The 21,064-nt window shown below is 37.8% G+C and overlaps 1 protein-coding gene across 2 annotated transcripts in view; it reads left to right on the top strand.

The window, feature by feature from the left end:
- LOC104915096 (guanine nucleotide-binding protein G(q) subunit alpha) overlaps positions 1-21,064 on the top strand; it is a 113,863-nt gene that overhangs the window by 29,423 nt on the left and 63,376 nt on the right. For both annotated transcript variants that reach the window (XM_085214571.1, XM_085214572.1), the window contains exon 2: positions 17,161-17,345. In XM_085214571.1, coding sequence (XP_085070697.1) covers positions 17,161-17,345 — 185 coding nt within the window. The remainder of the gene's footprint in view (positions 1-17,160; positions 17,346-21,064) is intronic.

Here is a 21,064-nt window from a genome sequence, read left to right as displayed (position 1 = left end):
ATACAGGCTTGATAACGCCACTAGCTTTGCTGTCAGTGAATAGCATGTAGGTTTTTGTTAGACAGGAAGCCACATGTCACTTTGAGAAGTTGCAACTATAGAGACTCTGGGATAAAAAGCAGGTGGCATTTTATAAAGCATGTGGTCTCATCTCTGCTGTATGTGTTAGTGGATAGACTTGATGTGCACATGTGGAACAGTAGTTGTAACTCAGTGCATGTGGTTTGTGGGTTTCCCAAAGAAGGCAGTTACTTTCTAATTTAGCCCTTCTTGATCAATATTATGTGTGAATTGCAAATAATACAGATAATTGCGAAAAAAATTCTAAAAGCTTTCTGAGGAGTTTCCAGTCCAGTTTCCATAGGTGTTTATATATAGATATATATCTATATATATATATATGTGTGTATATATATATATATGTGTGTGTGTGTATATATATATATATATATATATATATATATACACACGTATATATATATGTATATATATACGTATATATATATATATATAGGACTTTGTTTGAGGTGCAGCCAGAAATGGGTCTCCTTCAGACAGCTGAGTTGAGCTCTGTGGAGCAGCTCAGCTCCAGCCTGGCAGCCCAACCAACACATCAAGTGCACACTGCCTGTGTGCTGCTCATGGCCTTGCTCCTTCTCTGCTGCCGAGGTAGTGAAATGTGGAAACATTACTCTGGTTGGCCATGGGAAGCATCCAGGCATACCAATATTCCAGGCTGTTAATGAAAATGAAAAGTGACTGGATGCTTTGACCAATAAAATCTGCCCCTTTGTCCCTGGCATCTTCTAGTAACATATTCTTAGTGAATAGCTTTTGCCCTTTCTTTCTCCAGAAACCTTTTTTTTCCCAATTTTTCAGTTATTTCTGTGAACAAGTATTTCATCTGAGAACAATTTTATGTTCCCATAATCATGTAGTAGGCATGAAAATGCGTAGTGAGTGTAGAGGATATGGCTGGCAAGGATGTCCTCTCAGAACCTTGCTATTCAATTTACTTTCTATTTTTTTTGGTAATAAAATGCAGTGATTTTTTTTTTTTCATTTTTTGGAGAATCTAATTATAATTTTTTTAATTATAAACTTGTTCTTCTGTTCTGTTACCCTTGACCTGATTTCTTAAACTCAGAGAGTGCCAGTGATAAATTTGTGTCTGCAGAGCCTTCCTTATTCTGTATGTGCAAGCACACGAAGTGTGCACATCAGTGTATTAAAATATTCTAGGAGCCTAGTTAAAATATGGATTTGTGCTGCGGAGGGGGTGTTTCCTGTCACCAGAGATGCCTTGGGAGTGCTCAGCACCTTATTGCAGCTGAGATGATGTCAAAATGCAATGGACAGTGAAAACCACTAATGCTGTCTGAGGGAAACTGCTGTTTCCAAAAGTCCCCCAGCTTAAGGACAGTCTGCCATAAGCAGTAGGAAATGTGCTACAATATCTGGAACTATGCCTCCCACTGGGTGGATTTATAATGCTGCTGGCCTAGGAGCTGACATAGACTGCTGTCTGGCTGCGTGTTTGGATGTACACATGTGCTGGTGCAGCTAGAAGCACATAGCTGTAAGTGACACGGGTCACTTAGGGAGAAGGAGAACCTAGATCTGGAGTATCTTGGTTATTGTACATCAGAAAGTAAGTAGAGATATTTTCATTGTTTTACTGCAGTGTCAGAGCTCTTCACTCAGCTGTCAGCTATGCTGGGCTTTGCACATTTGCTGGGGGAGGAGTGAGGGAATACTATTAGTTTTAAGGGACAAGTCTTTCAAAGATAGGGCCATTTCTTGTTATCCAGTGAGGAAGTGACGGCTGCCATCCAAGAAGTTGTTCAGGAGGAGCCTTGCCACTGCCCTCAGAGGAAGGGACTTCCCAGTGCCTTTTTGAAACTGCTAGTTGGAAATTAAACCTGTTGTGAATCCCACCCACCTCAGGTCACGTCTTCTTTGTTCCTTCTGCAGAGGTGTTGATGTTCTCTAGGTCAAGATCTCAAGATCTGTTTGGCTCCCAAATGGAGTTTCCTGCCCTTATTTGTCTTTTAGCACAGTGTTTCCTATTCTATCCCTATGAAATGCCTAATTCCCACACAGTTCAATCATGTATTAGAATGTAATGACATTGAGGTCACTCTGAGAGAGCAGCCAAGATGCTTGTACAGGGAAGTGAGATGAATGCTCTTTGTAGAAGTATATTTGAGTGGACTTGGAACCATGCTGAGGTAGGTCTGTGTAGTTACCACTTGTGCAGCCTCCTGAAAGAATAAGGAGTGTCAGGGAGTTACCTCTGTGCTGGTATGAGGAAAAATGGTTAAATATGAGACAAGCATACTTTAGATTTTGTGTTTAACATACACCTTGAAGACAGCATTGCATTTATGGTACTCTCAGCATAAGTTTTCTCTGGAAGCTAGGAAGGATGCGATGTTTAAAATGCATTATTTTAAAAAATCATGAGTTATCCAAGAAGATTCCTCACTGAATTCATTGCTTACAAGTTCCTGGACTTTATTTGGACTCATTTGTGATTTGACTGATGTAAAAATTATTTTATCATTTTAGTACTAGTGGTATATTTGAAGCTTGAAAGTATTCCTTTGTCATGACTTACTGAGTTAATGGATATTATGAATCAGGAAGAAGAGTAAGACAGATAACTGCTTACTGACATTTGATACATTATTGTTTTGTGTTTCTAAAATAACACTGGATAACAATACCAATAAGTTGACTCTTGTCTAATTATGCAATCAGGAACAGCTGTCACATTAGTGTTCTGTAATGCAGTCAAAAAAAAGCACTAGCAGAAGAGACAAGAGAGTAGCTTCAGTATCTTTCCCTTGAGTACATAATATAGTACCGTGAGATATCAAATAGCTTCACAGGAAAAAATGCTCTTATTTCATCATCTGTTAGAAGAAGCATCATGATCTCCATCTATCTGCATTTATCTTTCTTGTGTCTGAACTTTTGTCTGTTCTGTCTAAATCCTTATGAAAAATTATTTCTATCTGTGGCCCTCTCAAGAGAGAAAGCTCCATGGTATTTGGCTTAGAATACAAGTGAGTATCTTTTCTGAAACAACAATCAAACTTTTTTGTTGTTTTTAAGGAAAAAAAGAGCCAATAAAATGCTATGAAACGCTATTTGTTCTTTGTCTTTATCTCTAATGTAGGACAGTGATACTAAGTGATACCAGAAGTGCTGCCTGCGCTGCATGTTGCATTGGGTGTTGCACGATAGCGGAAGTGTGACTATTCTTGTGACTTACGTTTTCAGTGAAGACATGCTTATATAGGTTTTGTCAGAGTGACACAGTTCATTTGAAAAGAGTTTTCACATTCTGAGAAACCATATGCCTTGCTGCCTCCTTTCAGCTTCTGTGTGGAGGTCTTTTGTGTGTGTGTAAGATCAAGTGTTTATGTCAGAGTCTGAAAACGGACCTCAGAAAGGTATAATAGGCTAAGTATTATTGTTAAACAACAACAACAGTGAAAGGACCAACACCCTTCTTTCAAAAATGATTTAATGCTCTTGCACCTTCATAGTTAACAGATTGTTATGAAATTTGTTAATTTTTAACAGTGTTTTTCTGATATATACAGATAAACATCAGTGTAAGTATAATCAGCAGGTATTGCAGTGCATCTTTAAAACACAGCTTAGACCACAAGAAATGCTGCCTGCACCTCATGAAAGTAGGGCATACAAAGTATAAGACTGTGTGTGAGCGGCAAGTAGGACTTTTGTTTTGTAGATGTATTTGTGTACATATATTCAGATTCTACAGTTCCAGTTATAATGGCTGAAATTGCATTTGGAGAGAAGAACATAAGCCTACAGAGGAAAACTAAAAAATACTGTTGCTATATCTTGGGCAACCACATCTTTTTATGAGTTTTTTTGTTTGTTTGTTTTTTAAGGAGTAAAAAGATTTATTGGCTACTATGCTAAAAATAAAGGTAAAATATTGGATAATATTGGATATTAACAGTATTTGTCCTTGTTTTTGTTTAAGCAAAGTGGTTTATGCTATCTCAGCAATAGCGTATCTCAGAAGTTGCTAGGAATAGAAATTCTGTCCATAATCCCTTTGAATAACAGAAGATGCAAGAGACTTGAAATGAACTTATACAATGAGCTTTCCCATAAGAACTCAGACTTCTGAAACATAAACTTGAAAAGTAGATGCTATTATTTCATTTTACAAGTTTAATCTGTACTTGCATATTTTAATACATTAATAATGTCTAAATTATGTATTAACAAGTCATCTTCATGCTTTTGATAACGTTTTAGTGTAATGATCTTAGTGATTTTTTTCCCTTCCCTGATTTAAAAACAAAACAAAAACCAGCAAGAAAATAGAAACAACAAAAAACAAAAAGTGGATATTTGCAATACATAGTTTATATTGACCAACTTATAACCTTTTTAAAAAATGTGATTCTGCTTTTTTCCTAACTTCATTTTAAATCCTTGTACTAGATAGGGTTCCTTCATTAGTGGCTTTTTTCCTGCACTTCTGTCTTCCTTAATGATTTAATAAAGTTTTGAGCTGTCTCAAGCTGTTGATACTTGGCAGTGCAGGAAACTGACTGAAGTCTCCATGAAATTCAGCTCCTAGAGGTCTATAGGAAGTAATGTTTGTATGATCCTCTGCAGTGTTTTCAACAACAGATTCGAAGAGTGGCTGAGGCTAGCAGGGTTCTCTGGGTCCACCTGGCCTGATTCCTGCTCTAGCAAGGCCACCCAAAGCAAGGTGCTCAGGCCCATGTCCAGGTGGCTTCTTGCAATTTTAAAGGGGAAGACTCAGCAGCCTCTGGGCAGCCTGTCGTTGCACAGCACTGAAGTGCCTCCTGACAATTAGGTGGAATGTCCCATGTTTTATTTTTTGTCCATTGCCTCTTGTCTTGTTGCTGGAAACAGCCAGGCTCTTTATTCTTTACACCCTCTCTTCAGGTATTTTGTAAATCATTCTTATTAATATGTGCAGGTAAATGACCAAAAGTGGATCCTAAAAGGTATGTTTAATTTCCTCCTAGTCATCATTGAAATAGTAGGTAAATCAGTTTGCTCAGGAAATCAGCACCAGAAATGTTTTGATATTTTTATAATGATAGTAATTGGGTTACAAAAAACATAGTTGGATGCATATGATCTCCTCCCAAGTATATGACAATCTAAAAAACTAGTAAGGAAAAATAAAAGGTTGTGTGAGGAAAGTGTCAGTTCATCTACCTGGATTTGTATTCTGGGTTTGTTACTCCAGTGAAAACACAGTGGTTTTCCATTGATCAGCTCTGATACTTCTGTGTCTTAGAGCATACTTAAGGGACTCTGCTCTCCAAGGCTGTATTCTGTCCCCAGTTGTGGATGTCTAAACACACTAGAAAGTAATTATATGTGAATTCCTGGAGGCAGGTTTTGCTCTTCGTTTGGCAAGGATAATAAGAACATGTATCATACCTATACTTCCATTGGTGCTTATGTCTGCTTCTGGTTTTGTTTGTACTTTTTCCAAGGAATAGCAGAATTAAACAGACTGGTTTTCAGCCCTGCTGTCAGGTAGTGTGAGAAAGATAAGGAAAATGTTTTTGGGGGGGTAAAATCTTGTTTCTGGCACTTTTTCTTTGTGAAGGAAAGGTTTGGGCAAATTTTGTTGAAGCTTCCTATGGCTGTTTTCTTCAGAGCACATAAGCATAGTGTAGAGAGTTGTTTCAGTTCAGGTTTTTCAGAAGGATCCTTTCAAAAGCCAGGGAGAAGAAAGTCATGCAGGGTGGAGTTCTGTCCTTATTTGAACCCTTTTACAAAGCTGTGTAAAATCTTCAGGAGTTGCTTTTCCTCTGTGAAGGCAGCCAATTCTTTTCTCACTTCGTTTCTTATAAATTGTATGTAAACCACAAGAAGATAGCTCCAGAATTTATAGCTTGAAAAGATAAGGAAATTCTGAGGAGTTCTTTTGGATGATTTTTTTCTTTTTTTTTCTTCTTTTTTTTTCTTTTTAAATGTGTGTTCTTTTTTTTTTCTTTCCCCTTTTCAGAATCAAAAGTAGAGGGAGGAAGACATGGACTTACTGTAATGGGTTGTGCATGATGTGGTTTTGATTATCTTGCACAAAGCTAAATTTGATCAACTAGATTTCTTATGAAAGGAGTTTGAGAGGTTCTGTTTCAGTAAAAACCTTGAGTTAGTATTCATTTAAGAAGCTAAAGAACATAAACTGAATTTTAAATTTTAATTCTATCTTCACAGTAGTTGGAAGTTCACTGTCTTGTTTAGCCTTTATTGTAGTAGTTACTTGGACTGCTGAATTGTGACACTGGTACAATAAGGATGGGTATTAGTTTTATTTCTTTGGGTTTGGTGGCTATGCTAGAATGATAAGCAGAGTTTATTATCTGCTCAAGCATAGCCAGATTAAATTTTTTGGGATGATTTCTCTGCTTTAGAGGGCATTGGGGAAAGTTTTTTTAACCTTTCTTAAGGAAGAGAATTAAGCTCTTAAGCTTTGCTCTATAGAAATTCATTAGTACAGTATATCTGTCATAGAATCATAGAATGGCCTGGGTTGAAAAGGACCATAAAGTTCATCTAGTTTCAACACCCCTGCTATGTACAGGGTCACCAACCTCTATACCAGGCTGCCCAGGGCCACATCCAGCCTGGCCTTGAATGCCTCCAGGGATGGGGCATTCACAACCTCCTTGGGCAACCTGTTCCAGTGTGTCACCCCTCTCTGTGTGTGAAAAACCTCCTCCTAATATCTAACCTAAACCTAAACATCCCTGTCTAGTTTAAAACCATTCCCCCTTGTCTTATCACTATCTACCTTCGTAAACAGCCATTCCCCCTCCTGTTTATATGCTCCCTTTAAGTACTTGAAGGCCACAGTGAGGTCTCGCAGAGCCTTCTTTCTCCAAGCTAAACAAGTTCCCTCAACCTTTCTTCATAGGAGAGGTGCCCCAGCCCTGTGATCATCTTAGTGCCCCTCCGCTAGACCCGTTCCAATAACTTTGCATCTTTCTTGGGCTGGGGCCCCCAGGCCTGGACGCAGTACTCCGGATGGGGCCTCCTCACAAGAGCTGAGTAGAGGGAGACATCACCTCCCTCTCCCTGCTGGCCACCCCTTTTTTATGCAGCCCAGGGTACAGCAGTACCCTCAGGCTGCAAACACGCACTATTGGCTCATGTCCAGCTTCTTGTCCACCAGGACCTCCAAGTCCTTCTCTGCAGGGCTGCTTTCAAGGAGATCTTCCCCCAGTTTGTATAAATACCTGGGATTGCCCCGACCCAAGTGCAGCACCCTGCTCATTATGTTTTCATCTGTCATCTAACAGTGAGGAAAAAAGTCATTATGTATAAGATAACTGATACATATACAATTTTTATAATGTGTGATAACTTTACTGATCTTCTGTTATAGGTAACATTTGCTTTTTTTTTTTTTTTTGGTAAGCATTCAAGATATTCAGGACTATTTTTGAACCAATTCACTGTGGATTGATGTTGATGTTTGACATGGTTATTCAGTGTGATTCTTCATATTCTAAGCTGTGTTCGTAAAATTCTGTCAGTTGTTTCTTTGGAAAGAGTCTTTACTTATCTTGCCAGCCTTTTTTGTTGTCATACATAAAGTAATACTTTGTTTTCTTTCAGAGAACATGGTAATCATCTTTACTATGTGTTTCTAAATTACTAAGATGATACAAAGAAGGTAATTCAGTGAACAGTGAAATGATGATGTGCTTTCTTTTTTGAAAGCAGATGGAGTATGCAAATGGCGGATTATGATCAAACTAATAAAAGGATGAGTATGTACCAGGTTTTTGTCACTGGCAGTAGATCAATGTGACAGCTCTTCCAGCTTTTTTGTTAATGGGTTTTAGTCTAAACTTGTAGTGTATCAAATTGCAAAATTCATGACTCAAGTTGCTGTCCTGGCTTAGCTCTTTGTAGTCAATTGTATACTCTGTTTTTGTCATAAAAAACCCTTGTTCTGCTGTTGGAGGAACATACATCAGGAGAACTTAGCTCCTCTTTGGTTTTGTTTTCTTGCCTTGAAACTTCAGGTTCTTTCTTGCCTTCTTAGCCTGTTTCTTTTTTTGTAACTGAAACATAAGGGAAAGTGCTTCCTTAGATCAAGTGTCTCTGGTGAGATGTAATCCATTGATTCATTCAAGGAGTTTGGTAGCCACAGAAGAAAGATACTATGGTCCTACTGTTCTTTTTATGGAAAATATAAATATTTTCTATATTCGGGAATTTTAATATTTTTCTCATTGCAATTTTATTCTTTTCTCTGGACACCTTTTCATTTTAATTATTTCAGGTTTTATATCTGTTTTGTAACCAGGATGGAAATGGTCAGTTCTCAAAATTAATGTATATAAAATGGTTTAAGGCATAGAGCGATGCTTTATTATCTTTTAAGTGTTCTGGTATGAAGAAATGCAGTGTGTTGTAGAGGTGATTTTTTTCTAGCAATAGACATAAGGGCCAAACTCAGCTGGGCAGGAGTGCTAGATGACGGCTGTGTTGTGTTCAGTCACAGTCTCCTTTGACATCAGGGTATGTGCAGTCACAGAAGTATACATCTGTTAGTAGAGCTTCAGCACAAGGAACCTGTGACACTTCACCATGTCAGCTGGGCAGAGCCTTCTGTTTGCTCAGCACCCTCTTCCTTCAGTAGCTGAGAAGGGTGGCTGTGGCTAGGTTCCAGGGCTTGCAGGCTGGATGGGTGCTTCACAGAGCTCAGCTGCAGCCTGATAGCCTAGGTCCTGGCAATGGCCAGCTGTCCTGAGGAGCTCCAGTGATGACCTCTTGCAGTCTGTCTTAAGTTTTGTGATATTTTGGCTCCTAAAGAGCCAAGCCCATTCAGAGCCTGAATTCTGCATGGTTCTTGTGTTTTCATGTAGGACATTACTTGGTTTCAGCAGAAATGTGATCCTTTTGCATTTCACCACTGGAACGGAAACAAAAGAAATAATATTTGTTTTTTTCTCTTTGGCTGAATTAGTAGTAGCAGAGAGGACATAAAGCTCCCTTTCAAGTGAAATGCAACTTTACAGTCAAAATCAAACATTTTTTTTTTTGAATTTCACACATCTCTGTTATTGTTTTAGCTCTTACTCCACAATGGAGTTGAAGAAAGGAATTTACTTAAGCAGTAAGTATGCTAATTTACTAGTTAATATCTGATGAGTTTGATTTATATGCTTTTCTTTGTATTTGGAAGACAGCTTGCTACAGTTTATTTTCTTCTGAGTAAATATGATGAGACTGTGTAGTTATAGTAATACCTCAAGTTGAAAACTAGTCAGCAGATAGAAGTGCCATGGTGGGTCCAGACTGTGTGGGATTGTGGTTCCATTCCCACCTGAGAATCTGCACTTCCTAAGTTCTTCTGGGCTCATCTTTGTCATGGAGTCCTAAGCTAAAAGACAGTCTTCTGTGAATGTTTGTGTTGTGGATTCAGTGGCTCTTAGTAAATGTATGTTCGTGGCGACTAGCAAGGTAGCAGGTTTCAATGACTTTTTTTTTTACTTTATTACATATTAAGAATCTCTTTTCTCCCCTCTAGACCTATCTAATTTTCATATAACATTTCAACCAATAAAATGTGATTTTTTTTTTTTTTTTTTCCCCACTACCAGTCAAATTTAGGAATAAACTGGATCAGTTTTAGATTAGCAGCATTTGTTCACTTAACAAGTGCCAGGGTGGATTTTGCTTTGGGAATGGTATCTTTGTGGTTTTAGTTTAATAACAGCCTTGTATGTGATCCCACAAAATATTGTACTTCAGATTTATGTAACATACATGCAGAGAAATGGGAAAACAGGTACATGTATATATTGTGTACCCATATGTAAGAAAAGTTTGCCTGCCTACCCTTGTAGTTTGAGTTATTTTTAAATTATTCTCCTGATTCCTCCTTGGCAGCCACCATGTAAATTTTAAAGCCATTCTGTGAGGAGATGCATTGCCACTTATTAAAAATTGAATGTGCTATATGTTTTTTCAGGAAGTCTGGCAGGGTAAAGAGCACTGTTTTTCAACATTTTGTTGTTTAGTGTGCACTAGGAAAAACAGTAGTAATGTAATAACTTGTGCACGGTATGTGCGTAATGGGTTACTGCTGCATTTAAGTGACTTGACTTCCTTCCTGGTTTTGCTGAGAGTCTGGTAGATCTCTGGTTTTAAGAATCCTTGATGATTCAGTAATACTTGTTGCTATTATTGTTTAAAGAAAGAAGCTTCTGGGAGGTGTTTAGAGATTTGCCAGGCTGTAACATGCTAAACTTTCACAGCTCCTAAGTTTTGATAATCCTCTCTGCTGTGTTTGAGTGGGTATTCATAACTGTTTAAGATATTTACTCTTTTTTTTTTTTTTTCCAGTCACACTATAGATTTCTCTGCAAAGTGCCACATAAAAGTTATATTAGGTCATGCTTAGGGAGGAGAGTTATCCTTTTTAAAGGATGGGGAGGGTTTTTTTTTTGTGATTTCTTACTTACTCATTTTGAAGTTTCATATATGTTGTGTGGCTTTCGGCTGTTTTTAAGACTAGCTTCAGAGAATTGATCCAAGCCTTGATTAGTTTAAAGGTGCAATAGCATCAGCAGAAAATTGACCTCAGTGTAGTTTTTCCACTTTGTGCTATTCTGCTGTTTTTTGTTGCCATTTATCTTTTCTGTCTCTTTCTTTCATCTAGAACTGTATCAGCTCAGGTGACGGTAGACAGCAGAAGCAGTAAGGCACATTATCTAGGTATATGTGTCTTTTTTGAAACCAGTAAACGAACTAAAGAAACTTGTTTTATGGTACAGAGATGCAGTGTGTCATGGAGATAATTAGCCTATTACCCATGTTGTTTTGTATAGCAAAAAGTGAGATTTTAGGCATGTGTTCTCAACTTGCTCTGTTATAGATGAAGCTGTAGAAAACACTTTATGTGTTATCAGACACTTCTTTGATCTTCTCATTGCATAGGTAATGAGATTTTAAAAGGCTAAAAATATATTAAAACAATAAAATCTAGATTTGACTACAGCGCTGTAACAGTAATACTCTCTCTTCACCAGGAGTAATGCTGTAGTGATTGCAGTTTTTGCTTAACTAACTCTGGTAATTCATTAATCCCAATTTTTCCCTATTTCCCTGGTGGTAAATAGTCTTGCTTATTTTTTTCCCCAATTATTTCGGTTTGAGCGAAGTGTCTGAGCAAATCTCTGTAGAAATGAAGGTAAATGATGTTTTATCACTGTTGAACGGTTTTCATATAAATAAGACTGCTTTACAGAATGACTTGACTCCATTCTTTTTTAAAAGAAAGCCGCACCTGACATTTCTTTGTGTGCTTTTCTTGTCAGCGACAATCTTAAAAGAATAAAAGACAACTTTCTTTTCCTTAATTGTAACCATGTAAAAGAAACAATCAAGTTTTTGTCAGTTCCTTTGTATTGAAAATGAATGTCTTCACTTTTGAGAAATTCCTGTAATTTTTATTATTTTCTATCATTTATGCTTTAATCCTATTTTAGTGTATTCTCGGCAAGAAATTTTCCATGATTTCCTGTTTCAGCAGGGCTGCTTTCCACCTGTTTCCCCTGCATATGCAACATGCTGTGCATTTGAGTGCTAGAAGTGTTCTCATTGTTACAGGTGACTTAATCAAAAGATTAGTTTGATGGAGGTCACAGGACAATTTGAACATTGACCTGAAGAAGGACAAAGTTGAGGGTATTTTTTTTTTTTAAACTATCCTCAAAAAAACAAATTTTTATTTTCATACAGATAGTGGTTTGCCTATTTATTTATTGAAAAAAAATTCACACTTGTGAATGTGATTATATATTGATAGAGATGGAAGATACAAACCAGAGCAAGTCTGTTTTGTGATTGTGTGTGTTTATACACTACACATAATAAATATTTTCACATACGTATACATGTATGGAATATATAAAATATATACACACCTATGAATCTTTAGGTCTCCAAGGGTAATGTGTTTCTAGTGACAAACTTAGTACAATACCACACAACTAAACAACCATGTAAAAGGGTAAGTTGCATCTGACCTAGGTTTTTTGGTAGATGTTTTAAATTGCAAATAATCTGAAATAATGTCTTCCACAGTGTGTTGCAGATGGCTTTATCAACATTTTTTCTTCCTGTTTGTGTGTGATATTGTAGTCCTGATAAATAATTAAAAGAATAAGATACTTCATATCTTAAGGCAGTAGTAATATAAACATTTTCTTCCTACCTCAATGCTGAATTTGCATTTGAGGATTTGAAAGTAGTCTGGGTGCTCATACAGGGAAGTGTGTGAAATGACAGCTGCTTTGTATTCTGTTGATTCAGAGATGCTTGATGCAAGTAGTTTTCTGCCCCATTAGGGCAGAATTTGTGTAAGAGTTCATTATGTCAGAAAGGCATATCACTTACAATTCTGTGCTTTATAGGTTCAAGTCAAACAGACTTTTGTATTAAAAGTATGACGTTTCTCAGAAAAGCTAGAAAATATTACCAAAATATTTTAAAATGTGTGATATGGCATTTTATTTCACTTATGAAACAGAGTCATGTTGCTATGTATATGTGTCAGAAGAATAGAAAAAGTAGTGTCTTCAGGGTGTAGCCTGTGGGTTCTGTTGGATGAGAAGCTTGGCACAAGCTGGCAGTGTTCATTTGCAGTCTGGAAAGTGAAGGTGTATCCTGGGCTGCACCAAAACAGAAGTGGCCAGCAAAACAAGGGAGTTAAATGTCCTATTGTCCTGCTCTGCTGTGCCTCTGTGAGGTCTCATCTGAAATACTACTATGTCCTGGCCTGGATCCCCCAGCACAAGAAAGATGTGGAGCTGTTGTAACAGGGTCACAGTGAGGCTATGAATATGATCAGAGGGTTGGAGCACCTCTTCTGTGAAGAAAGGTTGAGGGAGTTGGGCTTGTTGGACTAGGTGATCTTGTAGGTCCTTTCCAACCTTGTGATTCTATGATTGATTCAGCCTGGAAAAGAAAAGGCTTCAGGGAGACATTATTGCAGCTTCCCAGTACTTAAATGGAGTTCATATTCAGGAGGGAGACTAACTTCTTTACGGAGATTGATAAGATCTTTTTTCCAGGCTTACCAGGTCCAGCTCTTCAGACTCTCCTCGTAAGAGGGGTGCTCTGGTCTTTCGGTCTTCTTGGTTGCCCTAGGTTGGACCCTTTCCACTATGTCACATGTCTCTGATACTGGGAGGCCCAGAGCCATGTGTAGTACTCCAGATGTGGCCTCACCTGCTGAAAAGAGGAGAAGGATCACATCCTCCAACGTGCTGCTGTTATCCTGAGTAATACAGTCAAGAGTACTCGTGGCTTCCTTATGGACAAGGGCACAGTGTTTGTTTTCAAACTGGCTCCCCGTAGTCTTTTCTTCAGAGATGCTTTCCAGCTGGGTGGCCTCAGCATGTTTTTGTGTCTGGGATTGCTCCTGTCTGCATGCTTCATGACTTCACATGCTTGTCCTCGTTGAACTTTGTGGAGCTCCTGTCAGCCCATTTCTCTGGCCTTTTGAGGTCCCTTAGGATGACCCTCTGACCTCTCACTCCTCTCAGTTTTCAGTCATCTGCAATTTACCAGCTTACATGGGGAGAGTTCTGCCAGGGCTATGCAGTCCCCTGAAGATGGTCAGAGACTTTGTTGCTGGACTCTTAGAATTACTAAGGTTGGAAAAGAACCTCTGAGATCATGAAGTCTGACTTTGCTACCATGCCTGCTAAACCCTGCATGCTGCATCTACAATTTTTTTTTTTAACACCTCCAAGGATGGTGATTTAACCCCCTCCCTGTGCAGTCTGGTTCAGTACCTCACCACTCTTTCTGAAATTTTTCCTCATACTCAATCTGAACCTCCCTCCATGCAACTTGAGGCTATTCCCTGTCATCCTATCTCTAGTTACCTGAGAGAAGAGACTGAACCACCCCTCCCCCAACCTCACTACAGCTTCCTTTCACATATTTGTAGAGAGCGATAAGGTCTCTCCTGAGCCTCCTTCATACTAAACAGTCCTAGTTTCCTCAGCTGCTCCTCATAAGATTTGTGCTCCAGACCCTCACTGGCTTTGCTGCTCTTCTTCGGATGTACTCTGGGCCCTCAATGTCTTCTTGTAGTGAGGGGCCAAAAACTGAACACAGAACTTGAGGTGTGGCTTCACCAGTGCAAGTGGTCATACAGAGGGACAGTCAGTCACCTCCTTAGTCCTGCTGACTGCACTATTTCTTACACAAGCCAGAATGCCATTGGCCTTCTTGGTTGCATGGGTATACTGGTGACTCATGTTCAGCTGGCAGTTGACTAATACTTCAGATCTTTTTCCTTACTGCAGCTTTTCAGCTGCTGTGCCCTAGGCTTGTAGTATTGCTTGGGTTTGTGGCCAAAGTACAGTACTCAGCACCTGGTCTTGTTGAACTTCATCCCACTGGCCTCAGCCCAGCTATTCAGCCTGTCAGATCCCTCAGGCAGATCAACAGTTTCTACCAAGTTGGTGTCATCTGCAAACTTACTGAGAATGCACTCAATGCCCTCATCCAGGTCATCGGTGAAGTACTGAAGAGGACAGGTACCAGTAATGATCCCTGGGGAACACCACTCGTGACTGATCACGAGCTGCATTTAATTCCATTCACCACCACTCTCTGTGCCTGGCCAGTTTTTTTTTACCCAGCAAAATGTGTACCAGTCCAAGCAATGGACTGCCAGCTTCTCCAGGAGAATGCTGGAGTAGAGAGTGTCAGAAGCTTTGCTGAAGTCTAGGTAGACTACATCCACAGCCTTTCCCTCATCCACTGGGTGGATCATCTGGTCATAGAAGGAGATGAGGTTGGTCAAGCAGTAGCTGCCTTGCATGAACCCATGCTGGTTGGGCCTAATCCTGTTATCCTGTACATGCCATTCCTCAAGATGATCTGCTCCATAACTTCCCTCAATATCGAGGTCAGGTTGACTGGCCTGTAGTTCTCCAGACCTTCCTTCCTACTCTTCTTGTAAATGGTTGTCACATTAGCAAGCCTTCAGTTGTCTGGAACGTCCGAGTTCACCAGGACTGCTGATAAATGATGGAAAGTAGCTTAGCAGTCACCTCAACCAGCTCATTCAATACTTTTGGGTGGATCCCCTCCAGCCCCATGGACTTGTGGCAGTCCAGGAAAAGCAACAGGTTGCTGTTTCCTCCTGAATTAAAGAGGGTTTATTCTGCTTCCCATGCTGGCCTTCCAGCTCAGGGAGTAGAGTATCCTGAGGAAAACTAAAGTGACTATTAAAGACAGAAGTAAAAAAGGCATTGAGAATGTCCATCTCCTTCAGAAGTAAGGTTCCCTACCATATCCAGTGAAGAATGGAGATTATCCTTGGTCTTTCTCTTACTCATAATGTGTTTGTAAAAACAGTTTTTGTTGTCTTTTATAAGATAAAGTTACGAAATCTGGTGATGATATGAAGTTCTTGCTGGACTTTTGCCTTTCTGATTTTCTCTCTGCTTATCCTAGCAATATCCTTATACGTTCTAGTGTTCTAAGCTCTCTTTTTTTTTTCTCGGAGTCTGAGCAAAAGCTCCCTGCTCAGCCAGGCCATTCTTCCTGACTGGCTTTTCTTACTGCACATGGGGATGGCTATTTCCATGCCTTTAAAATTTCCTCTTGAGCAATATCCAGCCTTCCTGGACCCCTTGCCCTTCAAGACTGTCTCCCAAGGGACTCTCCCAACAGTTGTCCTAAATTGTGTTGACCACAGTGTTATTATCCGAGTGCTAGTGAAGGCTGTGTGCATTAGCAGGCTTGATCTCACTTTTTGATTTCGGAGCGTATGCTTTTTTCTTTACACTTTACACTTGTCTCTTGTCTCCCCAGTGGGTGTAAAATAGGTCAGGATGTAGCGCTCTTGCTTGCAGCTTGGGAATGTGTGTATAAGGAACACTTGGAGTAGAAGTTTGTTTTGTGGTTAAGGGTAGTGGTGCTGAAGGTTTCATGATAATGCTTGTGGTTAGAGCTTTGAAGTCATGCAGCGTGTGCTATCTCAGAAATACTTAAGGGTTGCAGTGCAGCATCATGCTTTAATTGTACGTTACACTGCTGCGAAACACAGTTCTCTGGTAAGACACTTAAAATGTCATGCAATGTATCAAGTTGCCTTTGTCATGACATGCGAATATTGTAGTATGAGGCATGAAAGCTTTAGAGAAATGATTAAAATGAAACCCAAGCTGGAAGGCTGAAAAGCAGTGCAGCCTGGTGACTGTGTTGGGTTTCTGAGTATCTGGGCTAGCTATCTCAGTGAATGTAAGGTTTATATGGCTGCGCAACTGTTAATTTTAAATTTCAACTCCTCCTTTTAAGCAAACATAATTTAGATAAGCTCTCCTAATCACAGAGGATGAGCTCATTGAAAGGGGAAAAAAAGAGCGCTATATCTTGCATGAAATTTCCAACAAAAAGATCTTAACTTCAAATAGACAAATATTAAGAAATGTTTAATTAGAAGAAAATCACTTGTGCTTTGTCTGGAATATAAGAACAGAAAGAAATCTGAGGAAATTGATTGCCTCTTCATGAATATGAGCCAAATTTTAATTAAAGCTGATTTCATATATTTATGAGTTTGAAGTTTGCAGGACATGTACTTACTATAGCACATTATTGTTATTATTATTATTTTAAAATTAATTTATCTGTTGGTTTTACACTGCTGTTCATCGTAGTGTACTGCAAGTTGGCTAAACAAGATGATTTTTTTTATAACTTTCTGAATTTTTGTGATAACAAGTCTCATAGTAATTATCTGAAGTTAGGTATTTTTTAGACAATATCTTGAAGAACTGAAACTCATGTTTTTAAATAATAGATCAATATATTTATATGGTTTTGTTTTAGTTACTAGTTTACTTGGTAAAGTCACCCTATTTTATCATATCTTCCAAATTCAAGTTTTACTGTAGTTTGCCTCGTTTCTGATACTGCTGTTTGGTATTCAGCTGGTCTTTGTAGATACTGTACAAGCAGTACTTCACCCTGTTCTGCTCTGAGCTGAATGAGGTGTCAGCTTTGTGCTGAAAAGTCATGTTAGAGTTGTGTAACTAAAGTATATCCTTCTTACTTCTCTTACAGGTACAGGAGAGAGTGGCAAAAGCACGTTTATCAAGCAGATGAGAATCATTCATGGATCAGGTTATTCTGATGAAGACAAAAGGGGCTTTACAAAACTGGTGTACCAGAATATATTTACAGCAATGCAGGCCATGATCAGAGCCATGGATACTCTCAAAATTCCATACAAGTATGAACATAATAAGGTGAGATTTTTGTTTATTTCCATAGTTGAAGTTTTTCCTCTTTTTATTTCTGCAAATATAGTGAAAGTCTTCAAAAACTGCATGTCACATACCAATTATACTCAAAGTTATGAAGAAGGGGTCATCCTTCAGTCCTGTCCTTAGTTATCTATTCTATGTGCTGATCTGACAACACAGAATTGCTGCTGTCTCCACGAAAACCACTCTTAAAAATATGTTTTGGGGGGTTCATACAGGAAGAGTTTCAGTGGTGTTTCTTTAGAGTTTATTACTTCTTTTCTTTTCCTTCCAGTGCATGCTGTGGCCAGAGTACAGTTAAACCATTTCTCTGGTCTGCACCAGCACTGCCTAAGGTTTTCCATTAATATTACATGCGGAAAAATAGATGGAGATAACTGGCTTTGGGCATATTTTGAAATAAAAATTTTTACACAAGATCTTAAAACAGATTCTTCTGACATTAATGATATTGTTGAAATTTAAAAGGATAAATCGCATTTGAAATGTTGTAAGGTTTATCTTTGACTAGCCTGACTTCTTTTAAATCTTTTTTTAATTTAATATTTGCATTTTAAAGGAAAGATATGTAAAATATCTCAAGCTTTCCATGAAGGAGAGTGAAATGTTTAATACTTGAATGCATGGATTACACTGCTTCATATCCAGCTACTGTTGAACAGTGAATACATGATGAAACATAAATATATTTGTGTTAATACAAAAATCTTTTGTCTATGTATATGAAATTTAATTATTATAATTTAACTGCTCTATATGTATCAAGGCAGCCAATTTAGAAATCGGACAGTTAAAACTCATTATCAGGTAAAAAAAAGCTTAGTTTCTCCATATGCGTCTGCCAGTCGTGTCTGGTTATCCCTTTAATTGATGACTTAATGTTGAATTAACACCAGAATGATGAAGGAATGTGGACTTAAGCAATGGAAAACTAGAAGATTCCAGTCTGCCAAAATCCATATTGTTAACTGTCTTTAATAGGAGTTAGTGTTTTGAGCACATTGTAGAAAATTGTCCAAAATAATGAAACAGACTGTTGAACTTCCTAGTTTGACCATGTGCTGCAGCTGTCTGGCTTTCCCTCATCTTTCAGAAACCAAAATCAAATGTGTAACTAATATTAAAAAGAAAACTGCATTTTAGTGTGAATTATAACTTGTTGAGTGCATGTTTTTGCTGTATGCAGAATGCCTACTTTCCTAGTATTCTGACTTGAAAAGTTTGTTCATTGTGAACGCAGGTATTTTTTTCTTTAAAATTGGTATTGATTGTCACTTTGCTGTAGTGTCTGATAGTCCTAATCATAGATTAGTAGAAAATAAGGAAAAAAAAAAAAAAAAGACTTCAGCGTACATGTTCTATACTTAATATTCCAGCTTAGAGTGTTCAGTTTATATAGAGTATTCTGTATGGTTGGACTGAGTTAGTATTGCGGTAGCTGTAGATGTTGTACACATGGCCAAATCCATCTAATTAAAGTTGTTCACTTTCTGCATACGAATGACTTCCCCGTAAGTAAAAATCCATCTTTGTGCTTAGCTCCTTCAAGCATTTCTATCAGTTTTAAATAGGGTTAGGTGTAAAGCAAAAGTCACCAAATGACATGTCTTGAAGGAATTGCTTAAAAATTCCTTCTGGAAATACAAGAGAAATGGAACTTGCTTCTATATCATTCTAGGCTAGAGAAGATGATGCTCTACTACACATACACTTTGTACACTGTCGCTATAAAGTAGTGACCACCAATCAGTTAATTAATCTGTTACTTTTTTCCTTTTTTTTCCTTTTTTTTTTTTTTTTTAAAGTCCACTGAAAACAAGCTCATTAGTCTAGCAGTCTAGAAAACACAGGAAGAGCATTTCCTATTAATTTGAATATCATATCAGGAAATCCTATCTCTGGAGAGAATATCTCAAAGCTTGAATAACAGCATATTTTTAGCACAGTTCTTGTTTAGTTTAGGAAACTACAGCTTGTTGATACTGATGCTGCTGGTCCTAAAGAAATGAAGGTAAAGTGACTCTTATGTCCAATTCCTCACATTCTGGGAAGCTACCGTAGATTGGGGCTACAGTAGAAATGCTTTCCTTTTACTGTATGAATTCTATTTCCTCTAACTGAGAATTGCTGAAGTTGAGGTGTTTTGAATGTCTGCTTGTGGAATTTTGAAATCTTTAAATCTATCTTAATGCTAACGAGAAGGACAGCTAAATAAGCACTTGGGATTATTTTAATTTAGTGTAGAAAGAAACAAGTTTTAAGTCTAGCAATTTAGTTCTTAGAAAGTGCTGTTGGCTTTATCATCTCTGTCACAGATAGAGAGACTGAAATGCATTGTCCCAAGATGTAGTTATCTGGACTCCTGAAATGATTTGTTAGCAGAAAAGGTGAAGTCAGTTGCAAAATGTAACTAATAGTATTAGAAGTGTCATGTCACAGAACAGATGTTAGACTTCAGTATATGGGATCTACTGAGTTTAAAAATAATGGGTGATGTTGATCTCTCTTGTTAGGAGTTTGTTAGGAAGTGGTATCTTAGGGATTGTTTTTTAGTTTCTGATTAAGTAAATGTTACTGTGTTTCTGTTGTTTCTTATTTTAAATACAAGTTGTGAAGTTTTCTTCTGCCTCTTGAATTTCGAAGTAGTTTACAAAAATAGAAAAGCATTAGTTTTTAATGAAAATATTCATAAGCAAATTTCAAAATTACCTGTCTTTTCAGAACTGAGTGTACCATAGTAAGTCATGTGCAGATACAAACATTGAAATGCACATTTCTTAACATTAAAATTTACACTGATTTTTTAATAATCTGTCTTGACAGGAAACTGAATTGTATATCTATGCTTCTATCATGTCTCAAATACTAAGTAAGAAAATTAGCAATTTTAATCTTTTAAATTCTCAGATTTCTTCTTAGAAATCTTAGTCTCTTAGAAGACTTTGTTTCAGATAGCATAGTCTCAATTTCTTCATTTCTAGCTTAAAATAAACAACACAACAAAACATGTCTAATATTCCTAAAGGTGGGAGAATATGTGGATGGCTTTTAATTTTTTCTTTGCTGTTGTTACGGAAGTTGCACAAAATAAATGCTGCAGTAAAAAAAAACCAACCAACCAAACAAAAGACCAGCACGAACTGTTACTGTATTGAAAACTTAATACCACTGCTACACCATTCAATGTAACTACCAAAAAATTAGTTGCTTTTTTGTTCAGCAGACATTTTCAGGAAAAGTCACTTGGTAGTGATTAACAGGCAGGAAATCTGGCTGGAATCCCATGTCCATAAGTTTCTGTGAAACTTCTTAAATAGTCATAACAACATAAGTGGTATGAGGAACAGTAACAAAACAGACTACAAAAAAGGTTGATCAACAGACTAAAAATATAACAATAATTTTTATTATAGATCTGGACAATTGCTTTTATGTTTCCAGTAGGTGAGTCTGATGCTGGAGTTGTTTCAGTATTTACGGCTTTTGCATTTGAGGAATGCTTTACAGTGAAAATATGCAGGTATAGGAAATGTGTTTCAAGTCACATCATCATGGACATCATCTTCAAGTCCATATTTATCTTGCTAACTTGTTTCTTCTGGGACAGATCTACTGGAATAAACAGACAAAAGTGGAACAAGAGTAGATTTGGAGTCAGATTTCATAAATTCTTATATTGTTTAAACATATGGGGACATTAA

Source organism: Meleagris gallopavo, chromosome Z (genome assembly GCF_905368555.1).
Source record: "Meleagris gallopavo chromosome Z, MGAL_WU_HG_1.1, whole genome shotgun sequence".
Classification (NCBI taxonomy): Eukaryota; Metazoa; Chordata; class Aves; order Galliformes; family Phasianidae; genus Meleagris; species Meleagris gallopavo.
This window is presented reverse-complemented; position numbering and strand designations above follow the sequence as displayed.